The 25342-nt window shown below is 40.3% G+C and overlaps 1 protein-coding gene across 3 annotated transcripts in view; it reads right to left on the bottom strand.

Annotated features, from left to right (window-relative positions):
- Window positions 1-19674: 19674 nt before the first annotated feature.
- Ate1 (arginyltransferase 1) overlaps window positions 19675-25342 on the bottom strand; it is a 51052-nt gene continuing 45384 nt past the window's right edge. The window contains exon 11 of one of the 3 annotated variants that reach the window (XM_083134522.1): window positions 19675-20311. In XM_083134522.1, coding sequence (XP_082990648.1) covers window positions 20165-20311 — 147 coding nt within the window. In that variant the 3' untranslated portion in view covers window positions 19675-20164. The remainder of the gene's footprint in view (window positions 20312-25342) is intronic. The other 2 variants (XM_083134524.1, XM_083134523.1) reach the window with 2 other exon arrangements.

The raw sequence follows: 25342 nt of genomic DNA, 5'->3' as shown, positions 1-25342 counted from the left end.
ACACAAGAAGAAACATCGCAAAGTGATTCCGGACGTCAGGTGTTGGATTGTGTACTAGAGTTTTATTTTTCTATGTTATTAGAATATAAATAGTATCCTGAGAGATATTTCATACCGAGGCGACAAACCACAAGTGTCGCTTGGAAGCGAGCAGTCCGTAATCAATGCAGCCTTTCGAACCGTAGGGACACAAGCTCTGACTGCACCGTTTCCTCAAGGAGATTTTACACCAAAGCGACACGTACAAACGATACGAGGATTTCACACCAAAGCGACACGGGTCCTTCGGTCCAAGGTAACTTATACACCGAAGCGACACATGTTGCTTGGAAACAGGCCAATCAAGAGCAACATTTCACATCGTAGCGGCATGACTGGAAGCACAGGCCAGCGTTCGGTTGGTGAAATCCTCAAGCGACAAGTGTCGCGTGCCCCTTGTCGCTTTGGTGCGCAATCCCCCTAAAGCAAGACACTCATTGCATCGCGCATGCGCGAACAACAAACCACGGCAACATGTTGCAAGCTATTGAGGAAATGGCCCAGTTTGAGCAACGCACAAGCGACAAAGCGACACGTGTGACTTATCGTGTCGCCTAGATCTGTTGTTGTAATGTGCGGTTTGTCGTGTCACCTATTTGTTGTTCGCACAATTAGCAGCGAACGCTTGCCAATATTCTGAAGGCACCATGTCGCTTGTCACTTAGTTGGGAACTCCCCCTGTAGCGTGTCGCTTCGGTCTGAGCACCCTTTCTTTAAGGAGCTTTCCGACCAAAGTAACAAGTAGCACGCGAATACGCCATATGAACGTGTCGTTTGCTGTTTGGATCCTCATGTGCAATGAATGCTATTTTACAGTCTGGAAGTGTGTGTCATAGTGTGATAGTGTGAACATCCCGTGTCGCTTGTCCCATTGGTTTGGAAGTTTCCTTACACTCATGTCGATGGCACTAAGAATGTTTTGTGGGGTTCCCCTTGTCGTTTCATGGAATCATCATTATCATCATCGCCGCGATTAGTTTAAAGCGGAAGAAAAGAGACACTAAATATCCAAAATACAAATGCTTCAGTGTGGATATCTTTAAAAGAAATGATGATGATAATAATAATGAACCTAATTCATACACAAAAATTTAGTTGCCAAGAGCATTCCACGCGTATTTTTTCTCCCGTATTATTAACGAAAGTATGACGATAACAGGACGTGGTCGACTGTCTAGAATGTTCGTTAATATCTTCGCGACCACTGTACCAAATATCATAGCAATTATCACATTCATAGAAATGCTTCATGTAAAAGAATCAGACGTTGCAGCGAAAACTCCATTTACTTCCATTATAAGCAGACGAATACCAAGCACCGGGTTCAACACCAGCGCCTCTAGCGGATCATTTTCGAGTGGAACCAGCCAGAGCACGCAGAACTGTGCCGTTTTCCACTCTACGTTATTCAAGGTGCTGTAATGATGGGGAGGTAGTGGTTTTGGGAGGGCGGGCATAAATACAAAAATAGAAAAATTAAACTTCAATTAATTTATATTTCTATTTACTAATAGGTGTAAGTTATTTCTATAAGCGAGGTTGAGGGCGAATACCTTAATTGTATAGCTTGTAACGAGATAGAACCATGACAGCTGGCCTTCATATAGTTAGGAAGCAGTGTGAAGGTGCCAGCGGAGATCTTGTTTATTTTTGAGCAACCAGAGCCGACCGTGGGAGGAGCAACTCGCTAATGCCCGAGGCCCCGCACTTCAGAAGGGGCCCGAACCAGTGTGGTCACCACACTAAAAAAAACTGTAAGATAAATAGTTATCACTATATTGCCGGTGAACTACTTTCTGTTTCTTTCTTTCGGGCTCGATGGTTTCACTACTTGCACTCGAGGACGGACCACTCAGTACAAGGAACTTATCCATTTCGAAAAAAGAAAATAGTGAGACTGGTGTAGCAATCCAATATTCGCGCCACTGCAGAGCACAGCTTTGATAGAACTGAACTGAAATACTGTAATTGTTGCCTGACAATGTGTGGGTCCTTCGGCGAAGGAAAAGAGCAAAAAGTTTAAGAAGCGCCGACAAACAGGCACAAAACAGCCAGCCGTACACAAAAGATGCAGTGTTACAAACAAAGAACTCGCTTGAATAGCTCTATTGTATGATTGGTGCGGGCCGCTAAAAGTCTAACGCGGCTTTCTTTGCGGTGAACACAAAGCTTGCCGCCTGTAACCCATCAAACCGGCCCAATATTACAGGCGAGAATACATATAAGATGAGCAAACTATAACAATATTGAGTAAATTACATTTAATTTCTATGAAAATATATCAGCTATCTTACTTAAAATCGACAATTAATTTCTTACAATATTACAATAGTAGGTAAAAGTTCGCGTCACACCCTTCACCTTGTGCCGCGGCACACCGGTTGCGGAACACTGCGGTAGATGATGATTTTGGAATGCGAAGTGGTTGAGTCTGTCCATGAACAGGCGCTCAGAGGTTTTTCCGCAAGTGACTGAGCAGACTGATCGGTCGGTAATGTACTGGAAAAAGCGGAGATTTCCCTCCTTTCGAAATTGGGCAGACTATTGCGAGCTTCCACTGAGTAGGGAAGTATGAGGTGCATAAAATGGTGTTGTAAAGGGTGACGCAAAAGTCATCATCCTATTTGAACCTTTATTTTGACATCTTGTTGTTTATATCAGTAGTGTTTTGTCAGTTAAATAGAAGATACTCACGAAATTTATTGTGTGCGAAAATGAATAAGTATAACCCACAAGAACGTGGAAAAGTTGTGACAATATTTCTAAGGAATAATCTATCTGTAATCTTGACACAACGAGAATTTAGACGACATTTTCGATGGTCCCGCAATTTTTTCCTTTGGGGATATTTGAAGTCATTGGTTTATGTGAATAAGCCAGAGGGGTTACAGCAACAAAGGACAATATTCAGCATGAAACTGAAAACATTTCTTCGCAGATTCTTTCCAACACCATGGAAAATGCAATAAAAAAGAGCTCAAATTTGCATCAATTCGAATGGTGGTCATTTATTGGACGTCATCTTTAAAAATTGAGGACATAAAACTTTCAAGTATCAATAAAAGTTTAACACACAAAAAAACAAAAACATACTTGTTTAATTTAAAACCAAAGCTGTAGGCTAAGCAATCAAGTGATGACTTTTGTGCCACCTTGTAGATGCGGATTATGTAGACAACCATCTTGCGGGTACCTTGGCAAAACTCTGCAGGAGATATTTGATCGACACCTGATGCTCGTTTGACATTCGTACGAGGGAGAGCTCTCCCGACATGTCGAGGCATAAAAAGTTCCGGTGCTGGCAATAGAACTGGTATTTGACCTTCCAGGAAGAAGTCCTCGGCCCACATTTCTACTTTGTCGATGACGTCATCATCATATGGCCAAGCGTTTGGTGACATTTGTTCCTCGTAGAGGATGGCAAATTCTTCCGCTTGTTGGTGAAGTTCGAAGGTCATCCCTCTGGCTGTATGGAGCATCGGGTTGGATGTCTTCGCTCTTTTCCCCTGGAGATTCCGAGCAAGTTTCCAGAATTTGGAAAGTAGTCTTAGTTTCTTCATCGTTTTGTTGTAAAGATAGCGGAAGTGAGGTAATCTAGTAGTATGGAAACGTCGACATGCCCATCGTTTGACTTTTAGTAGGATATTGAGTTGTGGATCTGTTACAGCCGAGTATTCATCTCGTGTCCGAAAAGTGGTGGAAGTTCTTTTGGCAGTTGCAATGGCAGCCGTGATGTGATGGACTGCTTGTTCGATCTCCTGCGAGGTGCGCATATGATCTCGAAGGTTGAAATTTTGATATAATACTCGCCGATGGTTGGCCCAGTTTACTGTTGGAATCTTACTGGGGGAGAAGTGGCTGGTCAGTAGGTCGTGGTCCAGGTGAAAACAGATCGGGTCGTGATCTGAATTCAAGGCGTTTATAACAGAAGTTTCAGCTGTGGGGGCAGTCCTTTTGTAATTACTACATCGAGCACATCAGGTTGGCCAACGGTCGGGTAGTGTGTGGTGCTTGTACTGTAAAGCCCAGTCATACGCCCAATTGGCGCAGAATTCTTTCTCCCTGGTTAGGATGTCTGGAGTGCCATTGCTCACTCTTCGAGTTGAGATCTCCCCCAAGTAGTATTCTGGGTCCGAGTCAGAGGATAGTACAGATGTCTGCTGCTGCTATATGTGCTGGTGGTTTGATGTATCCTGCTGCGGCGATGAAACTGGATTGTGGAGTATATATTTCTACTGCTATAGTTTCCAGATGTTAAAGGTTGTTGATCTGTATTTGCTGGAAAGGTATGTCAGACTTGACGAGGAAGATGAGTTCCCCTTTTGGTCCCGTAGTTCTGTCTTGTCGGTATATGGTGTAATTCGAGAATTTCAGCTGCTTTTAGTTGTCTAAGTGCATCTCGTTTATAAGGATGATGTCCAATTGTCGTTCAAAATTGAGAAAAATTATGAGAAGAAGTCGTTTGGGCCAAAGTCCGTTCGCGTTCCATGCGCACATGGTAATTTGCCTGTGTAACGTCATTCATCTATTGCCTGCCATTGGTGAGGAATTCTAGCAAGACTTCGACGACGGCTGTTATCTTTCCTGGTCCGTCTGGCGCTGCAGCTATGCGTCGTAGACCCTCTTTGATGAGTGGAAGGTACTTTGTGAAGAATTCACTTTGTAGGAACGTGACGACTGACCGAAGGTCTTGAGTGAGGTCTCCCTGTGCGGGTGCGTGGTTGGCTTGAGGATTTCTCTTATCCCCATGATATACTGGACCAGAAGATTCTGGTTGTCGAGTATTAGTGTCTGGAAGTTTCACCTATGGTAGAGAGGTGTACTTCTTGGTGGCCTGCAGAGAAGATCCTCCATGCTCCTTCAAATTCTTGGGAGTACGAGTTGTCGCTTTTTGAAGTGACTTCTGATGGTTTTGGAGTCGTTGTTGGCAATTGGACGTTGATGTGGATGGGATGTCTTTTTGTTCGTGGCCATGCTGTTGAGGTTCTTCCTGTTTCACAAAGCCTTTAATGTTCTTTCCTCTTCGGGATGTTAACAGACACCGGACGGAATTCTGCTGCATGTAGCGGTTTATTTCCAGATGTTTGTGAAGTTGGATTTCTCTGCGTTGCTCTGGCGTTCTTCATAGCTTTGATGACTGGGCATCCTTGACAGCTAGTTGGGTGGTCCCCTCTGCACAGCATGCAGACTGGTGGATGTTGACTTCCTTTCTTTTGGCATTCAGTGGAGAGATGCTCTTCTGCGCATTTGACACAGCATGGAGATGCTAGGCATGTTTCTGAAGAGTGACCCAGTCTCTGGCAGCGGTAACATTGCAAAAGAACGGTTGTGCGATATGGCTCTACCGTAATTTTGTAGTACCCAAGGGTCTGCATGTAGGAAAATTCTTTCCACTTTCCCTCTCTTGTTAGGACTAAAAAGAAAAGTGGAATTGGTTTACGTGTATTTGGTGGACCTCGTTTCGTGATGCTGATTCTCTTGACTGAGTAGCCCAGTGCAGTCAACTCTGCTTTGATGTCTTGAGCTGGAGTGTCAAGTGGTAAGCCCCTGGTCGTTCCTTCTTAGGTAGCCCGAATGCCATTTGGATGTTATTGGTGTCACAGTAGGCTTTTACAGTGTTAAAGTCGTCTATTGGTTGACATTGAATTGTAATGCACGCTGCAGTGTGCTTGATAAGTGGTCGCTCTTTGGGATGATTTACTATCTGAGCCAAAGTGGTGTACTTGTTTTCCACGTTGTACAAGTATGCAGGTGGTGGTTTGATGGGCGTCTCTCCATCTTTGGATGTTGTGTCCATGGCGTTTTCGCTATTTCTGCTGTCTTGGGGGTCATATGTTGTGTGAAAGACTGTGTCATCTACAAGATGTCGTTGGCTCTTCTTCCCTCTGTATACCTTTTTGAGATATTGAAATCCATCAGTGCTGGGGATCTCATCCTCGTCTGGGTGGTTTCTCTTTGACGATATAGAGGAGTTGTCAGTCATGTCTGCTTCTTTCTAGTGCTTGTTTTTGTCTCCAGTTGGAGGATTTGGCTGTGTCGACTCTTTGGTGGTGTTAGAGTTAGTTTTTTTCTTGTGCAGAAAACACAAACTGGACTTTGAGCGACAGTTTTTCCTTCATGGTCGAAAATCAACTAATCTCTGCTTCTCCGCGGTCCACGAGTTCTGCGAGCCAATAGGGTTCGAGATGAAAGATCCAGAGATAAGTCAGGGTGAAGTTATATGTATTTGGTGTGGGAGGGGTCCGGTGCCGGTGGCATTTCTCCAACGTCCGCACTCCCAGTCGACTATCGCTAACCAGGTTAGGTCCAGTTTGAGTCCCGTGTCCCTGTCGAGGTTTTCCTTTTTCCCCATGTATGACTATTGCTTTTTTTGATGAGACGGTCCCAGTAATTTGACGATTTATTGATGATCTCGGTGGTTGTGAAGTCAATTCTATGGCTCTGCTGGATGGAATGTTCTGCTAACCCTGATTTTTTGGGATGAAAATTCTTGATGTAGCTGGAGTGTTCTAAATATATTTTAAGTTGGCGCTTCTAATATGGAAGACATAACATTAAAAATCTCCATAGAAGCATAGAAACACATTCATGTACGATGTACTCACCACAATAAATTCCAATTCGCTATATCAACCATTCCCAAATTCATGTTAGTTTTGCGTAATTCAGAGCACAAACACCAGCAACAAACACTCACTTCCCCGCAAATACTTTCCCCTACTACAGAGAAACTAAACAAGATCACTTTGAAAAGCTCTGAAATAACAGAAAGTGTATCACCTTAATTTTATAATTGACAGGAGAGAAGATATCAGTTCGGAGACAGAAATTACACTGTGGAATCAGAATCATTACAACAGAAAGAGTATGTATGTAACGTTTAAGTAATAAAGTGCCATAATAATAATACAAAATGTTCCTTTGTTCTTAATGTGTACAATGGATATGATTTACCTTTGTGCTGTTTACAAATATCAGAAGATAGTTCTTTTTTCCACCCGAAGTTCTATTCAAAAGCAATCAATTTATTGAATTTACTCGTAAAAATTGTTAAATAGTTCACTTGAATTACTGCATAAATAATTTGACAGTTGCCAACACTAGTGACTTAATGGTAGCTGTCAACACTGGTGATGTAATTTGAGCGGGACGCAGGGTGAAGACTGCAGATATTCCTCTTCCTGGAAACACAAACCCTTGCCCCTTCCCATCTTTGCCCCAACCCCTAATGTCAAATGTTTGATGCATTTTAAAATTAGCGAAATAGAATTTGTAATTTAAGTGACCTACATGGAATTTAGAGCAGATAAAAGATTCCTTCAATCATTTAATGATTAATAGTTATCATCATCATTGCAATCTTGTTTACATGTACATGAAGACACTGGTTTCTGCTGGCAATGTCTCCTGATTTCAGTTGCTTTCCGATAACCTGTAGAATGCTCAGCTTCTCTCTAAGGGCTGAGGACCGTTTCTCCGACAAGATTTCACGCTTCGCCAAATGATCCTTTGAGTGCGTTGGTTTTACTGTACAGCGACTGAAAGCAGAGTGGCTTGTGCTTGCCAACATGCTGTTGAGGGAGTTCACGGCCGTAAAATTTTGCGAAATCTAGTGTGATGGAAAATAAATAAGGCTAAAACATTATATTCTAATAGTGGAAGCAGTGCTCGCATTGCTTGTACTATACCTTCGCCACTTGGGGAAGTTACTGTCCTTCAAACAAATTTTCTTCAGAATTCCAGCATTTTAGATATAGGAAAACTCTCACCACGAGGAGTAAAAAAAGATGGTGGATTACTGAACATAATCTGCCACTGATGTGTTTGCCAATACTCAACGTGCACTATTCTGTTTGTGCACTTGTCCACTTGGTGTCATCATAAATTGGTTCTTTGTTTTGCCAAGAGGTGGCAGAGCACACCCAGCGTAAAGTCCGCGCGTTCATTATATCCCCAGCGGTTAACAAAGGGAGCGGTACTCTTTGTTAAAAGAAACACCCAAGCTGGCAGTTTTCTTTTGAAGTAGAAGCAACAAACTGGAGTAGGAAAGCGATGTTGCCAAATTGAAGAGATAAAAGAGGAAAAGCAGAAGGAAATTGTAAGGAAAAAAGAAAAAGAAAGAGAAACAAGATTAAATAATATGGAAAGAGAAAATAAATAAAGATAAAGATTAAAAAGGATGTGTTTAGGGGTATTATCGAAGGGGGGGGGGGGAGGAATATCCAACTCTTACATATTAGGCCTTAATTGACACCGGTGTTCTGGGGGATTCTGAATTAAACGTGTTAAATACTCAAATTGAGTTTTATAAACCCACTCAAAAATACTATTTATATGCATATTTACATATTTTAATTTACTACATTTAACCAATCAATGTGCTGGCTTTAAGTTTTTTCGAAAATCGAACAATCAAAAAATATGGACAATGTAACATGGTATTTCATTCAAATAGACATCAACTATTACACATTCATCCAAACTATTTTCGGGGGTTTATGAACGATTTTAGGGGTGGTCTTGAGTGATGGGCAGCCCTGTTTAGGGAGGAGGGGCAGATCAAGTATAGTGTTCTGTAAAGCTAAGAAAAAGTTACTTTCGGTAGACACACTGTCGTAATTAAATACTTTGTGGGGATTACGATATGGTTTGAGGGCGCGAATGATGTTTTGTGGGGGGGGGGGGCACATGATATAATCTGGGGGGACGCATGACATGATTTTTTGGGGGAATGCGCCATTGGCTTTGAGGGTGTGGGCACCTGTGCTCTCCATGAAGGAAATAATATTCTGCAGTTTTGTCTTCATACTTAGGATTTTCACTAGCAGCCGTGAGTGATAACTTGCATTATGCAAAGTCTAAGGAAAAAACTAGAAGCACAACACTATAACAAAGCAACAAAACAGCACCATAACACAACACAACTAGTTAAAAAGAATCAACCCCGCACGTGGTTATGGAGCAAAAATAACGAGAGGCGCCTTGCAACTACAAGAAATGTAAGTAAAGCAAATGTGGCAACAACGTCTGAGTGCACGCGCTTATCGGGAGCGGCTTGGCTATTGTTTGCTATTGTTGTCAGTGTTAAGTTTTATAAAAGGGTTGCCGATGGGGACATAATAAACGCGCAGACTTTACCTGAGCAAAGACTACATTTTTGTTTATGTTATTAGTTTCCACACTAGCACTAGTACTGTACACCAGGATATAGAAATTATATGCAGGAAAGGAAAAAGAGCCAAAATTAAGAGAGAAGGAAACAGTAAGTTATTTTACTACTCTTTACGGCCACTTTTGGCCAATTAGTGATGATATGATGACAATGATGAATGGACACTCACAAGAAACATCCATGCACAGGCTAGGATTTGAACCCGGAACCCAATAAGTACCTCTTCCTTATTCCAGTGGTGTCATTCCCTCAACCAAACCTGTGGGTTTACATTATCTGATATTTCCAAACACCATGCTTATCTATTCAGATGCAAGGATTCACAGTTCAGCCAAATTTGGTCTCAGCATGTTTCCCTTAGAGAAGCCGCACACTGGACGAACCATTTAACTCGAGTGACCTTGCGACAAAATAACAAAAGGCCCATGGAATTTGGTCTCGTCTGGAGCAGCTTGCAACAAAATTATTTGTGTATGGGCGAATCCCTTCACTTCAGGCACAGACATCTAATCACAGACCGAAAACGGGAATAACTTGAAGCCAGCAATTAAAAGTAGTCATTGAATCTTATATTAAATGGTTAATAGAATAGAATAGAATGGTCTTTATTTAAGAAGGCGTGTTTCGGCCTCATGGGCCGTTCTTACAACCAACCCTTGTCAAAGATACAATAAATGAATAAAAACAAAAAGAAAGGAAAAAAAACACATAATGATCATGATAATACAATAAAGATAATATAAAGATTATACAATGATAAAATAATACATTGAATAGGTTAGTATATATACTGTTGAGTAAAGATAAGTAATAAGTCTTCGGTAGTTCAATGTGTGTGCGGGGGGGGGGGGGGGGGGGTAGGTTAGGTATGCATTATATGATGTATAAGTGCAGGTGCAATTGTTAACATATGAGGTTAATAAAGTTGTTGGGACAATAGTAAGTTCTTCAGATTTTTCTTAAAACTACAGCACCTTGAATAACGTAGTGTGGAAAACGGCACAGTTCTGGGCGCTCTGGCTGGTTCCACACGAATATGATACCGCTAGAGGCGCTGGTGTCGTTACAACTGCATGGTATTCGTTTGCTTATAATGGACGTAAATGGAGTTTTTGCTGCAACGTCAGGTTCTTTTACGCGAAGCATTTCCACGAATGTGAAAATTGCTATGATATTTGGTACAGCGGTTGCGAATATATTAACGAACATTCTAGACAGTCGACCACGTCCTGTTATCGTTACTTTCATTAATATACGGGACAAAATATACGCGTGAAATGCTCTTGGTAACTAATTTCTTGTGTATGAATTAGGTTCATTATTATTATCATCATAATTTGTTTTAAAGATATACACACTGAAGCATTTGTATTTTTGGTCTCTTTTCTTCCGCTTTAAACTAATCGCAGCGATGATGATAATTAATAATGATTGCATGAACATCGACATGAGTGTAAGGACACTTTCAGACCAATAGAACAAGCGACACGGGATGTTCACACTGATGTGACTAGTGGCACAGACACTTCCAGACTAAAATAGCATTAATTGCAAATGAGAGTTCAAACAGTAAACGACACGTTCATATGCCGTATTCGCGTGCTACTTGTTACTTAGGTCTGAAAGCTCCTTAAAGGAAGGGTGCTCAGACCGAAGCGACGCGCTACAGGGGGAGTTCCCAACTAACGTAAGTGACAAGCGACATGGTGCCTTCAGCCTATTACCAAGCGAACAGCACATCTAGGCGACACGATAAACCGCATGTTACAACAACAGATCTAGGCGACACGATAAGCCACACGTGTCGTTTGCTTGTCGTTCGTACTGGGCCCTTTTCCTCAATAGCTTGCAACGAGTTGCCGTGGTTTGTTGTTCGCGCATGCGCGATGCAATGCGTGTCTTGCTTTAGGGAGATTGCGCACCAAATCGACAAGCGGCACGTGACACTTATCGCTTGAGGATTTCACCAACCGAACGCTGGACTGTGCTGCCCGTCATGCTGCTACGATGTGAAATGTTGCTCTTGATTGGCTCGTTTCCAAGCGACATGTGTCGCGTGTCGCTTCGGTATGAAAGTTGCCTTGGACCGAAGGACTTGTGTCGCTTTGGTGTGAAATCCCCGTATAGCTTCTTGCATGTCGCTTTGGTCTAAAATCTCCTTGAGGAAACGGTGCAGTCAGAGCTTGTGTCCCTACGGTTCGAAAGGCTGCATTGATTACCAACTGCTCGCTTCCAAGCGACACTTGTGGTTCGTCGCCTCGGTATGAATATCTCTCAGGATACTTAACAACATAGAAACAAACCCTAGTACACAATCCAACATTTGACGTCCGGAATCACATTGCGATGTTTCTTCTTGTGTTACGCATGCTATTTATTTATTAATTTTATTTTACTTTTCTTTCGAAATTCATGCCATTTCGTGACTACAAATCACTCCACAAATATAACGGTTTCCATCAATTCACGTGGCGCCTTTCAAGACAAACAAATCTACACAATATATTCCAAAAACTAACTAAGCCGCACTACTTTCATAAGAAAATTAGCAGCTGTGCTGATCGTACTGCCATCTATGTTGTCATCGGTCTCGGGAACCAGTTTCTTGGGTCGTTTTCCACACTATGTTATTCAAGGCGCTGTACTTAAAACTTTGATGGCAAATAATGTTAGTCAATGGTGCAGGCAGTTTGTTCCATTCCCTGATCCCTGTAACAATGAAGGACTTGTTATATGTGGCAGTTTTATGTTTGGGGATTTTTAGATTATGCTTCTTGTGGATATTATGTTCGGCTGATGTTCTACGAAAACAGATCTTATCGGATAAGTATTTTGGGGAGCCACTCTTAAGTATTTTGTGAATCAAGGTGAGTGTTAAGTATTTTCTTCTATTGTTAATGTTTAGCCAAGAAAGCTTCTTTAAATAGGGGGATACATGTTCCTTTCTGTTTAGGTTAAATATGAAACGTATACAACAATTCTGAATTTTTTGAAGTTTATAGTTTTGGCCCTGGGATATATTACTGTACACTGGAGTGCAATAGTCTAATGTGGATAGGACGAGTGCTTGCATAAGACGATCTTTAACATTAGCGTCCAGAGTATGTTTTAAATGATACAAAGATTTAAGTTTCCCCATACAGTTTTTCACAATAAATTTGACTTGTGGCTCCCAATTTAAGTGTCTATAGAACACAATTCCCAAGTTTTTGCTTGTATCCACTTCGCTTAGCGGTATACTGCCAAGAGTTGGAGGAGAAGGTGCGTTTTTGTGAAGTTTCTTAAGGGTACCATGAGTTCCTATGGTCATGAAGCAAGATTTTGATGGATTTAATTGAAGAGAGTTTCTCTGTGACCAATTTGTTATAGCATCAAGGTCGAATTGAAGTTTGGTCATCGCATTATCGTAGTTTTCTGTATTACACTGAATATAGATTTGCGAATCGTCAGCATACTGATGGTAGTGGCAATATTGGACAGCACGGTCGAAATCAGCAACGTAAATCATGTATAGTAGTGGACCCAATATACTTCCTTGAGGGACGCCTTGTTGAACAACTAACCATTTAGAGTATGTGACTTCCGGTTCCCGATATTTCACAGGTTGTTTCCTGTTGCCGAGATATGATCGAAACCAATTTAATGCATTTCCGGTAACGCCATAGTAATACAGTTTGGCCAATAGCAATTCATGATTGATCGAGTCGAACGCTCTTGAATAGTCCAACAAGACTAACAGTGTAACTTCATTTTCATCTATTCCTTTACTTACATTGTCTACGATATCTACCAGCGCAGTGCAAGTACTATGCATTTTTCTGAAACCAGATTGAAAGTGTGGTAGGAAACCTTGAATATGTGAAAGTATTTGTTCATAAATGACTTTTTCAAGTATTTTGGACATTGTGGATAGAATGCTAATAGGTCGTAGATCTTTTATTTCTGTGGGGTTGGATTTTTTAGGTATAGGTGTTACTTCGCATTTTTTCCACTCTTGAGGGAACCAACCTTTGGAAAGGGAAAGATTAATAATGTGCGTAAGAGCTTCTAAGCAAAAGGGGATGCAATACTCTAAAATAGTTAGGTTTATGCCATCATAACCGCACGCTTTTGATTTCATTTTGTTAAAAATTTTACATACTTGTTCGCTACTTACTGGGGTAAAAAAGAACGTGTCATTGTTGGGTTGCTCAAGATACGTGTTGGCTTCATCAATCACCGCTGCATTGTTATCTGAGGGTGCACTCTGCTTAACAAAGAACTCGTTTACCGCATTCGGCCGAAATGTATCTGAGGAGAGCGCATTACTCTTTTTATTTGGTAAAAGTCCCTGGCTTCTGAGGTTAGACCATAAATTTTTAGCATTTTTTACATACATATTTACCGTTTCGTTATAGTGCTTAAATTTTGCGTTTCTGACTGCTTTTTTGGCTCTGTTTCTGAAGTATTTGTACGATAGGAGAGCGTCTGGGTCTCCTGTATTTACATATCTCAGATGAAAGAAGTCGCGCAACTTCCAGAATTCCCTTACTTGATTTGAAATCCAGGGGGCGGGAGATTTGGTTACACGAATTTTTCGCTGGGGGGCATGCTTATCTATTAATCTGATAATGTTATCATTCAAGGCCTCCACCGCTGCATCTACATCATAGTTTCTTTCGATTTTACACCATTCCACATTTTCCGCGTCTTTACGAAATTTTCTAACCAATTATTTGCTACCAATACAGGGTAAGTAAAAATGATGGACCCGATTTCAGACATTTATTCTGTGAAATATAATAAACAAATGTTATTGTGAGACATGTGCTAAGAAAGGTAAACTGTCAAAGTTTTTTTCAAACAAATCACAAGTGTTCTATGTGAGCACCTTGCGTAACACGGCACACATCAAGCCGATAGTCTATCTCCTGCCAAACCTTGTGTAGCATATTGCGGTCAATATCAGCAATGGCTGCTGTGATGCGGGCACGCAGGTCATCCAGTGTTGTTGGAAGTGGTGGTACGTAAACATGATCCTTGACAAAACCCCACATGAAGAAATCACACAAAAAGATCCCACAAACCTTTTCATGGGAAATGGCACAAAAGGCATTCACTTTGGGAGAATCGCGTTCGTGTTCCACAAATTCATGGGGGTTGGCAGTTCCCCAAATCCTTACGTTGTGTCTATTCACTTTCCCTGAAAGGTGAAAAGTTGCTTCGTCACTGTAAATTAACCTCTCAGAGAACCCATCCGTTTCCATTAATGCGAGGAAATCAGCACAGGACGTGCGCAAAGCATAATCAAGTGTATTTTAAGGCTTGAACTAGTTGCAAGCAGTAGGGTTTCATTTGTAAACGTTTTCCGCAGAACCTGCCAGACAATTTTCTGTGGAAGTTGAAGTTATCTCACTGCCCGGTAGGTGGACTTCTGTGGACTCCGCACGAAACATATGCGCACTCCTTCCACTGTCTCTTCCCCAGTCGACGGACGGCCAGTCGATTTTCGTTTACAGATGCAGCCCGAATCTTTGAAATGTTCATACCACTTACGAATGGCCTTCCCTGTAGGTTGTTCTCTCCGATATTTGATACGGAAATGCCGTTGCACACTAATCACAGACTTGTTCACATGATAATCAAGCACACAGAAAGATCTCTGTTCTCCAGTCAACGCCATTTTCCTGCTCGCTGCTGACTCCTAGCGGTAGAAAGTGGAAACACTGCATGGAAACTAATCTTTGAAAGTTAACCTTTCGAAGCGCATGTCTCACAATAACATATGTTTATTCGATTTCACAGAATAAATTTCTGTAATCGGGTCCATCATTTTGACTTACCCTGTATATTCAATTTACAACATATAAACTGATACATTAATTCTACATGGACATTGAAACATTGATTCTACTGTAAACTGGTATACTTATAATGAATTGTGTCAGATTCGGTGTGTGGCTGCATTTGCTGACTAGTGATATTTTCCACACACTATTGCTGTTATATATAATCCCACAATGTGGGAAACATAGGCTGTTAATAAGCTACTTTGTAAACTAGGCTTTTTCTGGACTACCGAACAACGCTGGTACCAGGTCTTGCGGATTACATACTTTGTAACCTGCAGGACTGAATCTATATGTATTTATTGAACAAAATAGTCATGAGTCAAAGAAAATGGGGAAACCGATATTCCATGAAAAATACATTCTGGGCTTTTCAGGCACCAGAACATAAGCACATACTCTCGAATGTGTGGAGGTGCGCATCTTCTTGGGGCTCCCCTATTTTCTTTCCCTTTTAATGAGCTACTAGTGAATGCTCAAACGTAGATGCAGCACAACCACAACAGAAACTTAGCAAGAAGAGTTTCTTCATAAGACAAAAATATGCGAGGATTAACCTACTCATAAAAACAACTTTCCCAGCAGTACTTCTATAATAAACCACTAGATAGTTCCCCATACACTTTGCACCATGGCATGAGGGGAAGGGGGATGTGGGGTTAGGACCCTACATATTCTCAATCTAGGCCATTTCAAAAGTGGTGTAATCAGCACCTTCCTCTCCTCCTGCTACCAATTTATTTGAGCCTGGGTGAGCCCCAGAGCTTCTTTTTGTGGGGACAAAGCTGGAAAAATTGCAACCTTAGATCATCCACCTCGGGAATTAAACCCAGGTCTCCCACATGGCAGTGAGACCCCCCCCCCCCTTCCGACTAGATTATCGCAGCTCCATGCACATCTAAGGATAAAACATGTTTGTTGATGTTTTGTTTCACGAGATCACATGATCCCTTCATCAGACATTTATGTGTAATTTGATCTACGTTTGAGGAAAGTTATTACAATAGGATAAATTTGACAAAAAGAAAGAAATAAATACAAGGGTTGGATAAAAAGTAATGGCAACACTGCTGTCCCGTGAAAGGGGTGAGTCACAGCACCACAAGCGTTTCGTGGCTGATAAAGGAATGTCAGACGAGGAAGTATAGTGATTGGAGCGATTGTATGTTATTCAGTCAAAAACAGCAGTGCTCTGAAGCAGAGGACGAGAGTGCAAGCGCCCTAACAATATGTTTAGGCAAGAAGAAAAACGTCTCTCAGGCAGACGGTCAACGCTGCCTACTTCTGCACCTTCTTGCAACACCACCTTCGTCTCGCATTAAGAAGGAAGCGACGGCACGGTGTCCCATCATCCTGCTTGACAATGCAAGGTGTCACGCTGCGAACAATGTGACGGCGCTCCTGCATAACTGGTAGTGGCAGGTACTGGAACATCCGCCGTATTCACCGGTATGAGACCGTGTGATTACGACCTTTTTGCCAAAATGAAGGAACCACTGGGCGGGAAGCACTACGACACACGCGAAGCCATCATACGTGCTATAGGACGGTCACTGCTGGACATCGACATAGATGGACACGCTGACGGTGTACGACGCCTTCCATACGTGTGACAGAAGGTCGTAGAGATGAGGGGTGATTACTTTGAAGGAATGTAACACGAGCTCCTCTGCCAATACAGTCAAGTACCAATTATACCAGTGTTGCCATTACTTTTTATCCAACCCTTGTATGTTAAAATCCAACTTACCTTGTGGCTAGAGTATTACGATAACATTATGAAAAATAAGCTTTAGGCTCCCTCTCAGGGTTATCATCCGGGAGATTTTTAACATGATTGTTCCGAAACGTGGCATAAGTTTTTAAAAGTGGGACATTCCACAAAAAGTGGTCCTTGTCCATTTTTTTTTTGGGAATCTGTGCGTTTACTCACTAAATATATTCTTTTACAGTAAAAAAAAGTATAAAAAAATTACGTGAGCGAGTATAATGGTTGCAGACGACGTTTCACGAAGCTACGCTCCGCTTCTTCAGGTCTCTTTTCAGTACATACAGTACTTCGTCATATATGTAAAAAAATTCAGGATTAGGTAAAAGAGGGTGTTTGGATATGGAATTTAAAATTACATGAAGATAAAAATGCCACGAGGCTAAGAGATAATTCTAAAAGAACGGTGTGCCCCTATTACCATACAGAATGAATGACTACTATAGCGTACGAATGCTGTCTATGGGCACACCGTTCTTTTAGAATTATCTCTTAGCCTCGTGGCATTTTTATCTTCATGTAATTTTAAATTCCATATCCAAACACCATCTTTTACCTAATCCTGGATTTTTTTACATATATGATGAAGTACAGTATGTACTGAAAAGAGACCTGAAGAAGCGGAGCGTAGCTTCGCGAAACGTCGTCTGCAACCATTATACTCACTCACGTAAGTATTTTATACTTTTTTTTAATGTAACAGAATAAAGTCCTAGTCCATGTAAATAACAAAATGAATTAATCTGAAAAATATTAGTTTTTAATTGCGTCAAGAAAAAGTAAAAGAAATCAACAAGTAGGTCAAGAAGGCAAGAAAAAGTCAAGAAATTATACTTGTGGTCAAGAATTTTTGCTACCATAATGACTGATTGATTGATTTAGTTTATTTTACTTCACTTTTCTGCCCCATTGGCTAATTGCAAAGATGAGGATGAACGATGGTAAGTTGAGATGAAGGGACAGTCACAAATATATAGGGATGAACACGAGCCCCATTTAAGATTTTACTGGAGTTTTACCAGTCTCTCCCTAGTTTGACAATTGTGGTCCAGGAAGCATTAATAGATAAAGCAAGTCTGATTCTCTTGTTAGCTTTTCATTTTAACTGAACTTTTGGTAGAGGTTTTTATTAAATAAATATTTATTTTCTTAATTGCTAATTTCCAATATTACTAAGTAGGGGTCGAGTAAATAAAGGTTAAGAAAAATGAAAAAAGATCAAGAATTTGTTATTTTGGTAGACTAACTAACTAACTCCCTAGCCTTCTTAAACCCGAAGGTTCATGGCTGCAGCAACACAGGCCTTCCATCTTTCCCTATCTTGAGCAAGTTCTATATACTCTTTTCCATCCCTACCGATTTCCTTTAGGTCCATCTCAACGTTGTCCCTCCATCTTCATCTTGGCCTTCCTACAGGTCTCTTACCATCAGGTTTCCCAACAAGAATCCTGTAAACTCCTCTTTCCTCTCCCATTCGTGCCACATGGACTGCCCACCTAAGTCTTCTTGATTTAATCATTCTAATAATATCTGGACATGAATGCAAATTATGTAGTTCTAAATTATGTAACCTTCTCCACTCACCTGTCTCCTCATCCCTTTTAGGTCCAAAGATTTTCCTAAGGATCTTATTTTCAAATACTATCAATTTATGTTCCTCTTTCAATGTAAGGGACCAAGTTTCACATCCATATAATACTACAGGCAAAATTATGGTTTTGAATATTTTAACTTTTAGTTTCTTAGATATTAAACGAGAAGACAAAAGTTTATGAAGAGAGAAGTAACATGCATTTGTTATTTTGGTAGACACCCTGATTAATGTTTAAATGTTTGTCAATGCATATAATTTACATATTCCACCAACAAAAGTTACTAGTACCTGTTGCCTATATGCTTCACAGACAAATGAACTCAAACTTTTCTACATTTTTAAAGCACCACACGCAACATATCTTCGTTAAAGCTTTCCATGCATTCAGGCTATGCCATCATTATAGGTAAGGTAAAAGGTAAAATTCACCGTGCATATAGCACTGTGCCGTGAAGGCACATTTAGAGGATGTGGAGGGTAGGGCTCCACACATTCTCGATCTTGGTCATTTTGGACCATTTGCCCACCAGGGTTGACCCAAAGTACCCACTTAGGCTGGGTGAGCCAGAGCCACTTTATCCAGTGACAAGGCTCGATAAATTGTGACCTTAGATGAGCCACCCCAGGAATCAAACCCGGATCTCCCTTGTGGCAGTCAGACACCCTACCATAATCAGGTTTTTTTTTCATTTGTGACAGGCACCATAAAGTACTTCATAATTCTATGAAATCAGTTAATTATGAATGTTAAACCTCAGGTCTTCAACCTTACATAGCTGGCCCCTGTTGCCAATCGTGCTAAGATGCCAGGGGTCCCGGGTTCGAGTCCCAGCCTGAGCATGGGTGTTTGTGAGTGCCATCCATGAATTTCATTATGTCTTCACTCGTCTCCATCTTCGCAAATTAGCCAAAAATGGCAGAAAAGCAAAGTAAAATAAAGCAAATCAATCGAACCTTACGTTTTATGTGTAAAATTTTACACACGTAACACTGGAATGCACCAATTAAAGAAAGAAAGAGTTCCACTGTAACACTTATCAAACTACAAATAAATGTCTGATGAAAGAAGCATGTGTAACAATACAAGAAGAATTATAATTCTCTAAATGTTAGTAACAATGGTTCTACATGAGCATGCAATGTTAATTGGACATTATCCATTGTCTAGTGTCAGAATAAATATAGCTTAAAGCACTAGACAAAGGATAATGTCTAATTAACGTTGCAATGCTAAGACAAATTATATGTAGTTTGTGTAAAAAACAGATTTTAAAATTAAATAAGGTTTAATTTGTACTTACTATATACATACCCTTTAAGTGACTACATTATCCACTGAAGTTCTTTAAACCACAATATCAGAACTTTATTAAAAACACTGGTACAGAAACGAAACAGACTTACTTTCTATTTTTGATTGTTTTGAGGTTCCTTTTGAAGGAACCTAGACACATAGTTCTCCTGTAAGAATATAAATACATAGCAACCATAAGGTACTACAAATTGTCACAAATTATTAAAAACACATCATTAAAATAAATATATCCTTAGCATATCACTGAGTGCCTTAAGAAGGTGGAAACAAAAACAAAATATTCCTAAATATCACAAGCAAAAGCAAAGATTTCATATCTTCCTCTTAAAGCTACATGCACAACATTACCATGAAACTGGTCTGCCTAAAAACTTTATACATGAAACTGGTTTGTCTTATAATTAAAAAAAACAAAACAAGAAGAATTCAATGATATTATCTAATACTTCTACATTCGTACTAGGAGCATTTTTCTTGCACATTTCATTCCAGCAAGTTTTGCATATTGAGAAATTTCTTCGTCGTCGTCGGCTTCAGAATTCAGGGCTCTATAGATGAAATATGGCATTGCCTTTTGATGTGAAAGCACCAAGATCTGCAAAAAATGAATAGTAATGAAAACGTTAAGTGGATGTACATATATATTAGTGTTTAATGAGACAACAAAAACATTTCTTACTACGTAGAATTTTCAGCGAAAAATGAAGGTTTGACCAGGACTCAAACTCTGATCTCTGTTATACCATGCCATTGCTCTACCAAGCCAGCCTGGCCTCACCTGATTTTTCGCTGCCGTTGTTTTACCTGTGTGGAACAGTATTTAATGAATACTTTCCTTCTTTTGTTAAATCAAAATTCCCTGACTTTTCCAGGTTTTCCACACCAAGTCACTAGCACAGTTCTTGCATTTGAACATACGTGCAAAAAAGTCTCTGCATTTTAGTAAACCATCACTCAATCCCAATCCACAAAGTTTTAAGAATACAGGAAAACCTTGTTAATACAAAGTTCAAGGGACCAAAAAATGTCAACTTCGTATTAAACGGCTTCGAGTTATCCAAACTTTTCAAGATGGTGCCTGTTTTCAGGTGTAAATAAAGTAGAGTATAAATCCCCCCCCCCCCCCCCCAAGGATGTTTTATACTTGGTGGTACCTCAGAAAATAAGCTTTATGTACTATATAATAATATTGTACGTTTTAAAGAAAGTGTAAAAAATGTTACACAAAATGAGAACACGGAGCTTAACGTGGACACAAAGATTCCAAGGAGACGGTTAACACCATTTATCCTGCCTAGTTATACAACCGGTTATGCACGGGATGCATGTTGTGGCAAAAAGTATTTTAACAAACGGTATTTTCTTTTAATTGAGCAAAGTCGTTGCTCTTCCACGAAATTCTTACAATTTTAGTTCATAAGAAACCCGTTTGCACGGAGACTTAGGGAAAGGAAAACAATCTCGTTTACTGTAAGAAGTGAAACTCGGAAGAATCTTGACGGTAGTCACTGGCGCAAGCAAGAGACGGGAGATAATCGGACAGAATGAATATTGGATTTTATGTGCGTTCACTAGAACATTGTCCGTTACAATATTAACTGGTAAGAGAAGATTCTGTTGGGAGAGAACACAACCTTTCCCTGGCAAAAAACAAAAAAATCGGGGCTGTAAATTTCTTTCTGGTTCGGCTGTTAAAAAGACATCGTAAAAAAAGTCACTTATTCTTTGCTTCAGTTAACTTCCCCCTTTGCAGGGATCAGTTCAAACTCTTCCTCAACTTGCATTGTAATCCACTCTGAAAAACTAAACACAGAACTTGCAATCTGTTTGCACAGCGCACTCGATAATCACTCTGGTTTGGATCCCACTTTAAACTGTATATTTAATCCCGCTTAGCTCATCAGCATAAAATGAACTAAAAACAAGCTTTACGAAACTTGCGTATTTTCAGATTAATCGACAATTTATTGTAGGTTTCAGGAGTATTCTGGAGGTCAAACACTCGCTCCGCGAAAACTTTTCCTCTCGTATTCCTACATTGAGCATTGCAGTTTTTTTTTGCTGTTTTTTTTTAACAGCAGCAAGCTAATGGTTCTGAAGAAAAGCGGGGATTATATGGCTTTGCGAGATTCAAAACAATGACGCTTATTCCTTCGCACTGGATGAGTCATTGCAGTTACCAGCAAGCGAGAACTTTCCAGACTAAACACTGGCGCCAGCTGCAGTGTAAACACAATGAGACCGGCTGGAAGTTAGAGCAGCAGGTGGCAGAAGGGAAATCATGGGCATTTTAAATATAACGCAGTTGTCGAAGATCGAACTTTTATCAGCAGTGTGAAAAAAAAAAAATGATCCTTGTATTACCTTTTACCATGCAACAGACAATAATACGGGCAATATTTCCTATCCAGACAGCTGCATTCAAACAAGAAAGAGGGACCTGAATTCTGCAATTATCACATTACCATGCACACCAGTGGCGGATAATGAGCTGTTGTAGGAGAAGGAAGGGGGTCACTTTTCTTTTACTTATCATGCAGTTTTTGTTCATTTTGAAGAAGGTATTCAGAACTGTTTGCTTTTTTTTAGATGCCAAAGGAAAGGAGTCAGTGTGCACACACACAATTAGCAAGGAACCCCCCCGTTTGCTGATAGCAAAAGGGGAGAAGTCATGTCACGTGCCACTTTCGATGACACAATGAAGGTTGCAAGGAGGAATGGTTTCTCAGAATCGACAAGAGATGGCAGCACGCAATATAAAAGGAGCAAAGGCAATTGTAAAAACTTGGAGCGGAGAAGAGGGATTATATATAGTATAGTAAATTGAGAAATATATAAAAGAAGAGTCTAAATACTATAGAAGAAGTAAATAGAATGGTGTATATAGTAAATTAAAATAATTAAGAATATTGTCGCATACGAAACGTTTAGGGAAGTTATTAAGTAAGATAACGAATTCAGAAATGTATCTTTATATCTCTGACGAGGTGAACATCGTCAGTTTTTTGTTTGTTTGTCCCCGGTGGCGCTGTGTCAAATTAGACGCCCCGAAGCACTTTTCGGTTGCGCTTTTTCTTAGTCGCACTGGGCCATTGGCAGCGCTTGTTATTAGCGATCCTGGTTATTCCCCTTTGGTCGTCAAATAGGAGGTGGCGCTATTGTCAGTTTAGTCGACCCTACTCTTTCTACAAGTATAGCTTGTATTGTTTGACAAAGAAGCGGGGGGAAAAGCGAGCACATAAATAAGATTACGCTTTAAAGGAAGATAATAAATTAAACAAAGAAAAGAAAAGAAGCCTTTTCGATAATTAAAGAACAAGAAGCCTTTTGATGATAAAAGAAGAAGAAATTCATATTAAAAGAAGAAGAAACCCTTTCCATAATAAAAGAAGAAGAAACTTTTCCATATTAAAAGAAGAAGAAGCCTTTTAGAAGAAGAAGAAGCCTTTTAAAAGAAGAAGAAGCCTTTTAAAAGAAGAAGAAGCCTTTTAAAAGAAGAAGCCTTTCCGATGATATATATACAGGGAGGTTATTTCAGTCGTTCACCGCCATCGTGTCGGCCGGTCGGCGCCGCCTTCATGCAACAGGTCCCGGCAAATTGCGTTAGAGGAAGTCCGTAACAGAAACAGCTTGTTTTGTAATGTTTCCACTTTTCACAATTACAGTTACAATTACAATTGAATAAGCACGTACCTTGTCGCAAGGATGCTGGAAAAGGTGTCCTCCCAAATACAAATATTTCTGGCACCTTATTTCTGACATCTAATCTTAGATTAGACATCGCTACTTTATCCTCAGTTGTCGCGAGAGCACCGGCAGCTTATCGGGGGAGTTGTCAGCCGCGAGACGGCGCTTCATACTGCACGAATGAGACAGTGTCGGCAGTGATACCAACCTTAGGGACTTTTCACTATATTTCGCCCGCGTAGATTTTGCCAAATGAAGGAAAACGTAGGGACTTTTTTTCAATCTTGGAAAATAACTTTTTATTGCGCAAAGGTGCAAAGCTTACTCGCCAGTCAGCTGCACTTTCTTCGTGCTCGGTTTGGAATGAATGGATTAGTTTATCTGGATACTTTAGTGAGGAAGAGAAAAAACAACTAACCAACAAGTCTCCATCAGAATTTTGGAACATGTTATCGGTTACCGAGAACTTTCAAGGCAAGTTATTTTTTGAAAACATTTCCACTCTCGCGAAAATAGTGCTAACATTGCCACATTCTAACGCGGAAACTGAAAGAATATTTTCAATGTTACCTAAGTGATACAAAAACAAAAAAGAGAAATAAAATGGGACCAGAATTGTTAAAGACTTCAGGAAATACAGCATCACCAACCAACATCTATCTCTTCACAGCAGCAGCATGTATGACTTCAAATAACAGTAAATGACTCAACGTTATTCAATAGGGGTGTGCGGGATCCCGAAAAGTCGGGACCGGGATCGGGAAAAGAAAATTCCCTTCCCGATCCCGACTTCGGGAAATGACTTCCCGACTTTTCGGGATCCCAAGCAGTCGGGAAATACCGAATGGTCACTTTAAAAAGTCGTTAATTCTCGACGTTTTCTTCATTGTAAGTTTCTGGAACTTATCATAAATTGTAAGTTTTTATTCTAGAAATGCAAAAACAATCACTTAAAGTGAAAATGACGTGTAGAATTCGAGATTTCCTGAGCTTCGGGAAATTTCGAAAATTTCCCGACTTGGTCGGGAAATTGCAAATTTTTCCCGTTGCGAATGTCGGGATTTAAAAAAAATTCCCGTCCCGACCCAAAACATTTTGTCCCGCACACCCCTATTATTCATTAAGGCAAAAATTTACAATACCGGACCCTTCTGTAATTTCTATGCTACGTCTTATACTCACGAAATAATTAGTCGTGATGATTTATCTCAAGTTAACATGTTGGGGTGAGGTGAAAAAATTGTTCATTAACGTGTAGAAGTTGTAAAATAAGCATTTCAATTCTCGCAATGATTCTCCGTATACAAGTATGGTAGCCATATTTGTTGATATGAACAAATTAAAATTAGTTACGCTGTCTACAGCGTTGCCACACTGTTGATTTCATACTTGGAGAGCATGGATCGTGTAAGAATGGCGGAAGAGAACAGTAAAAAAGTTGTTAATGTTGTACAGATTTTTAGGTGGAGTGTGCAGGAGGATTTCGTGGGGTAATTAATAAACTTATGGATTTCGGTATATTGCCTAAAGAAGGGGATTACATGTGACAGTGACAATCACGATGTAGAAGAACATGTGGAATGTGGACTGATTTGATTACAGGTAAGCTTGGCAACAGTGCATCGATCGTAAAATTGCAGGATACGAAAATGGTGTCTTCGATGATGAATACGATTTTTTTATCGGTTCGTAATCACAATTAGCGCAAAACCATTCACGGATAGCCCCACTGACCATTCTCGGTAAGGTTAGGTTAAGTTAGGTTAGGCAAGGCAAACATAATTAAAATTTGGGGTCGAAAAACCAAGCACGGGTAGCCCCACAAGCCATTGACGGATAACCCCACGAACCATTCACGGTAAGATTAGGTTAGGTTAGGATAGGATAGGATAGGCAAACATAGTTCAAATTTGGGGTCGTAGCAATATCAGGAATGTAT

The sequence above is a fragment of the Lepisma saccharinum genome, chromosome 13 (assembly GCF_977018435.1).
Source record: "Lepisma saccharinum chromosome 13, izLepSacc3.1, whole genome shotgun sequence".
Classification (NCBI taxonomy): Eukaryota; Metazoa; Arthropoda; class Insecta; order Zygentoma; family Lepismatidae; genus Lepisma; species Lepisma saccharinum.
This window is presented reverse-complemented; position numbering and strand designations above follow the sequence as displayed.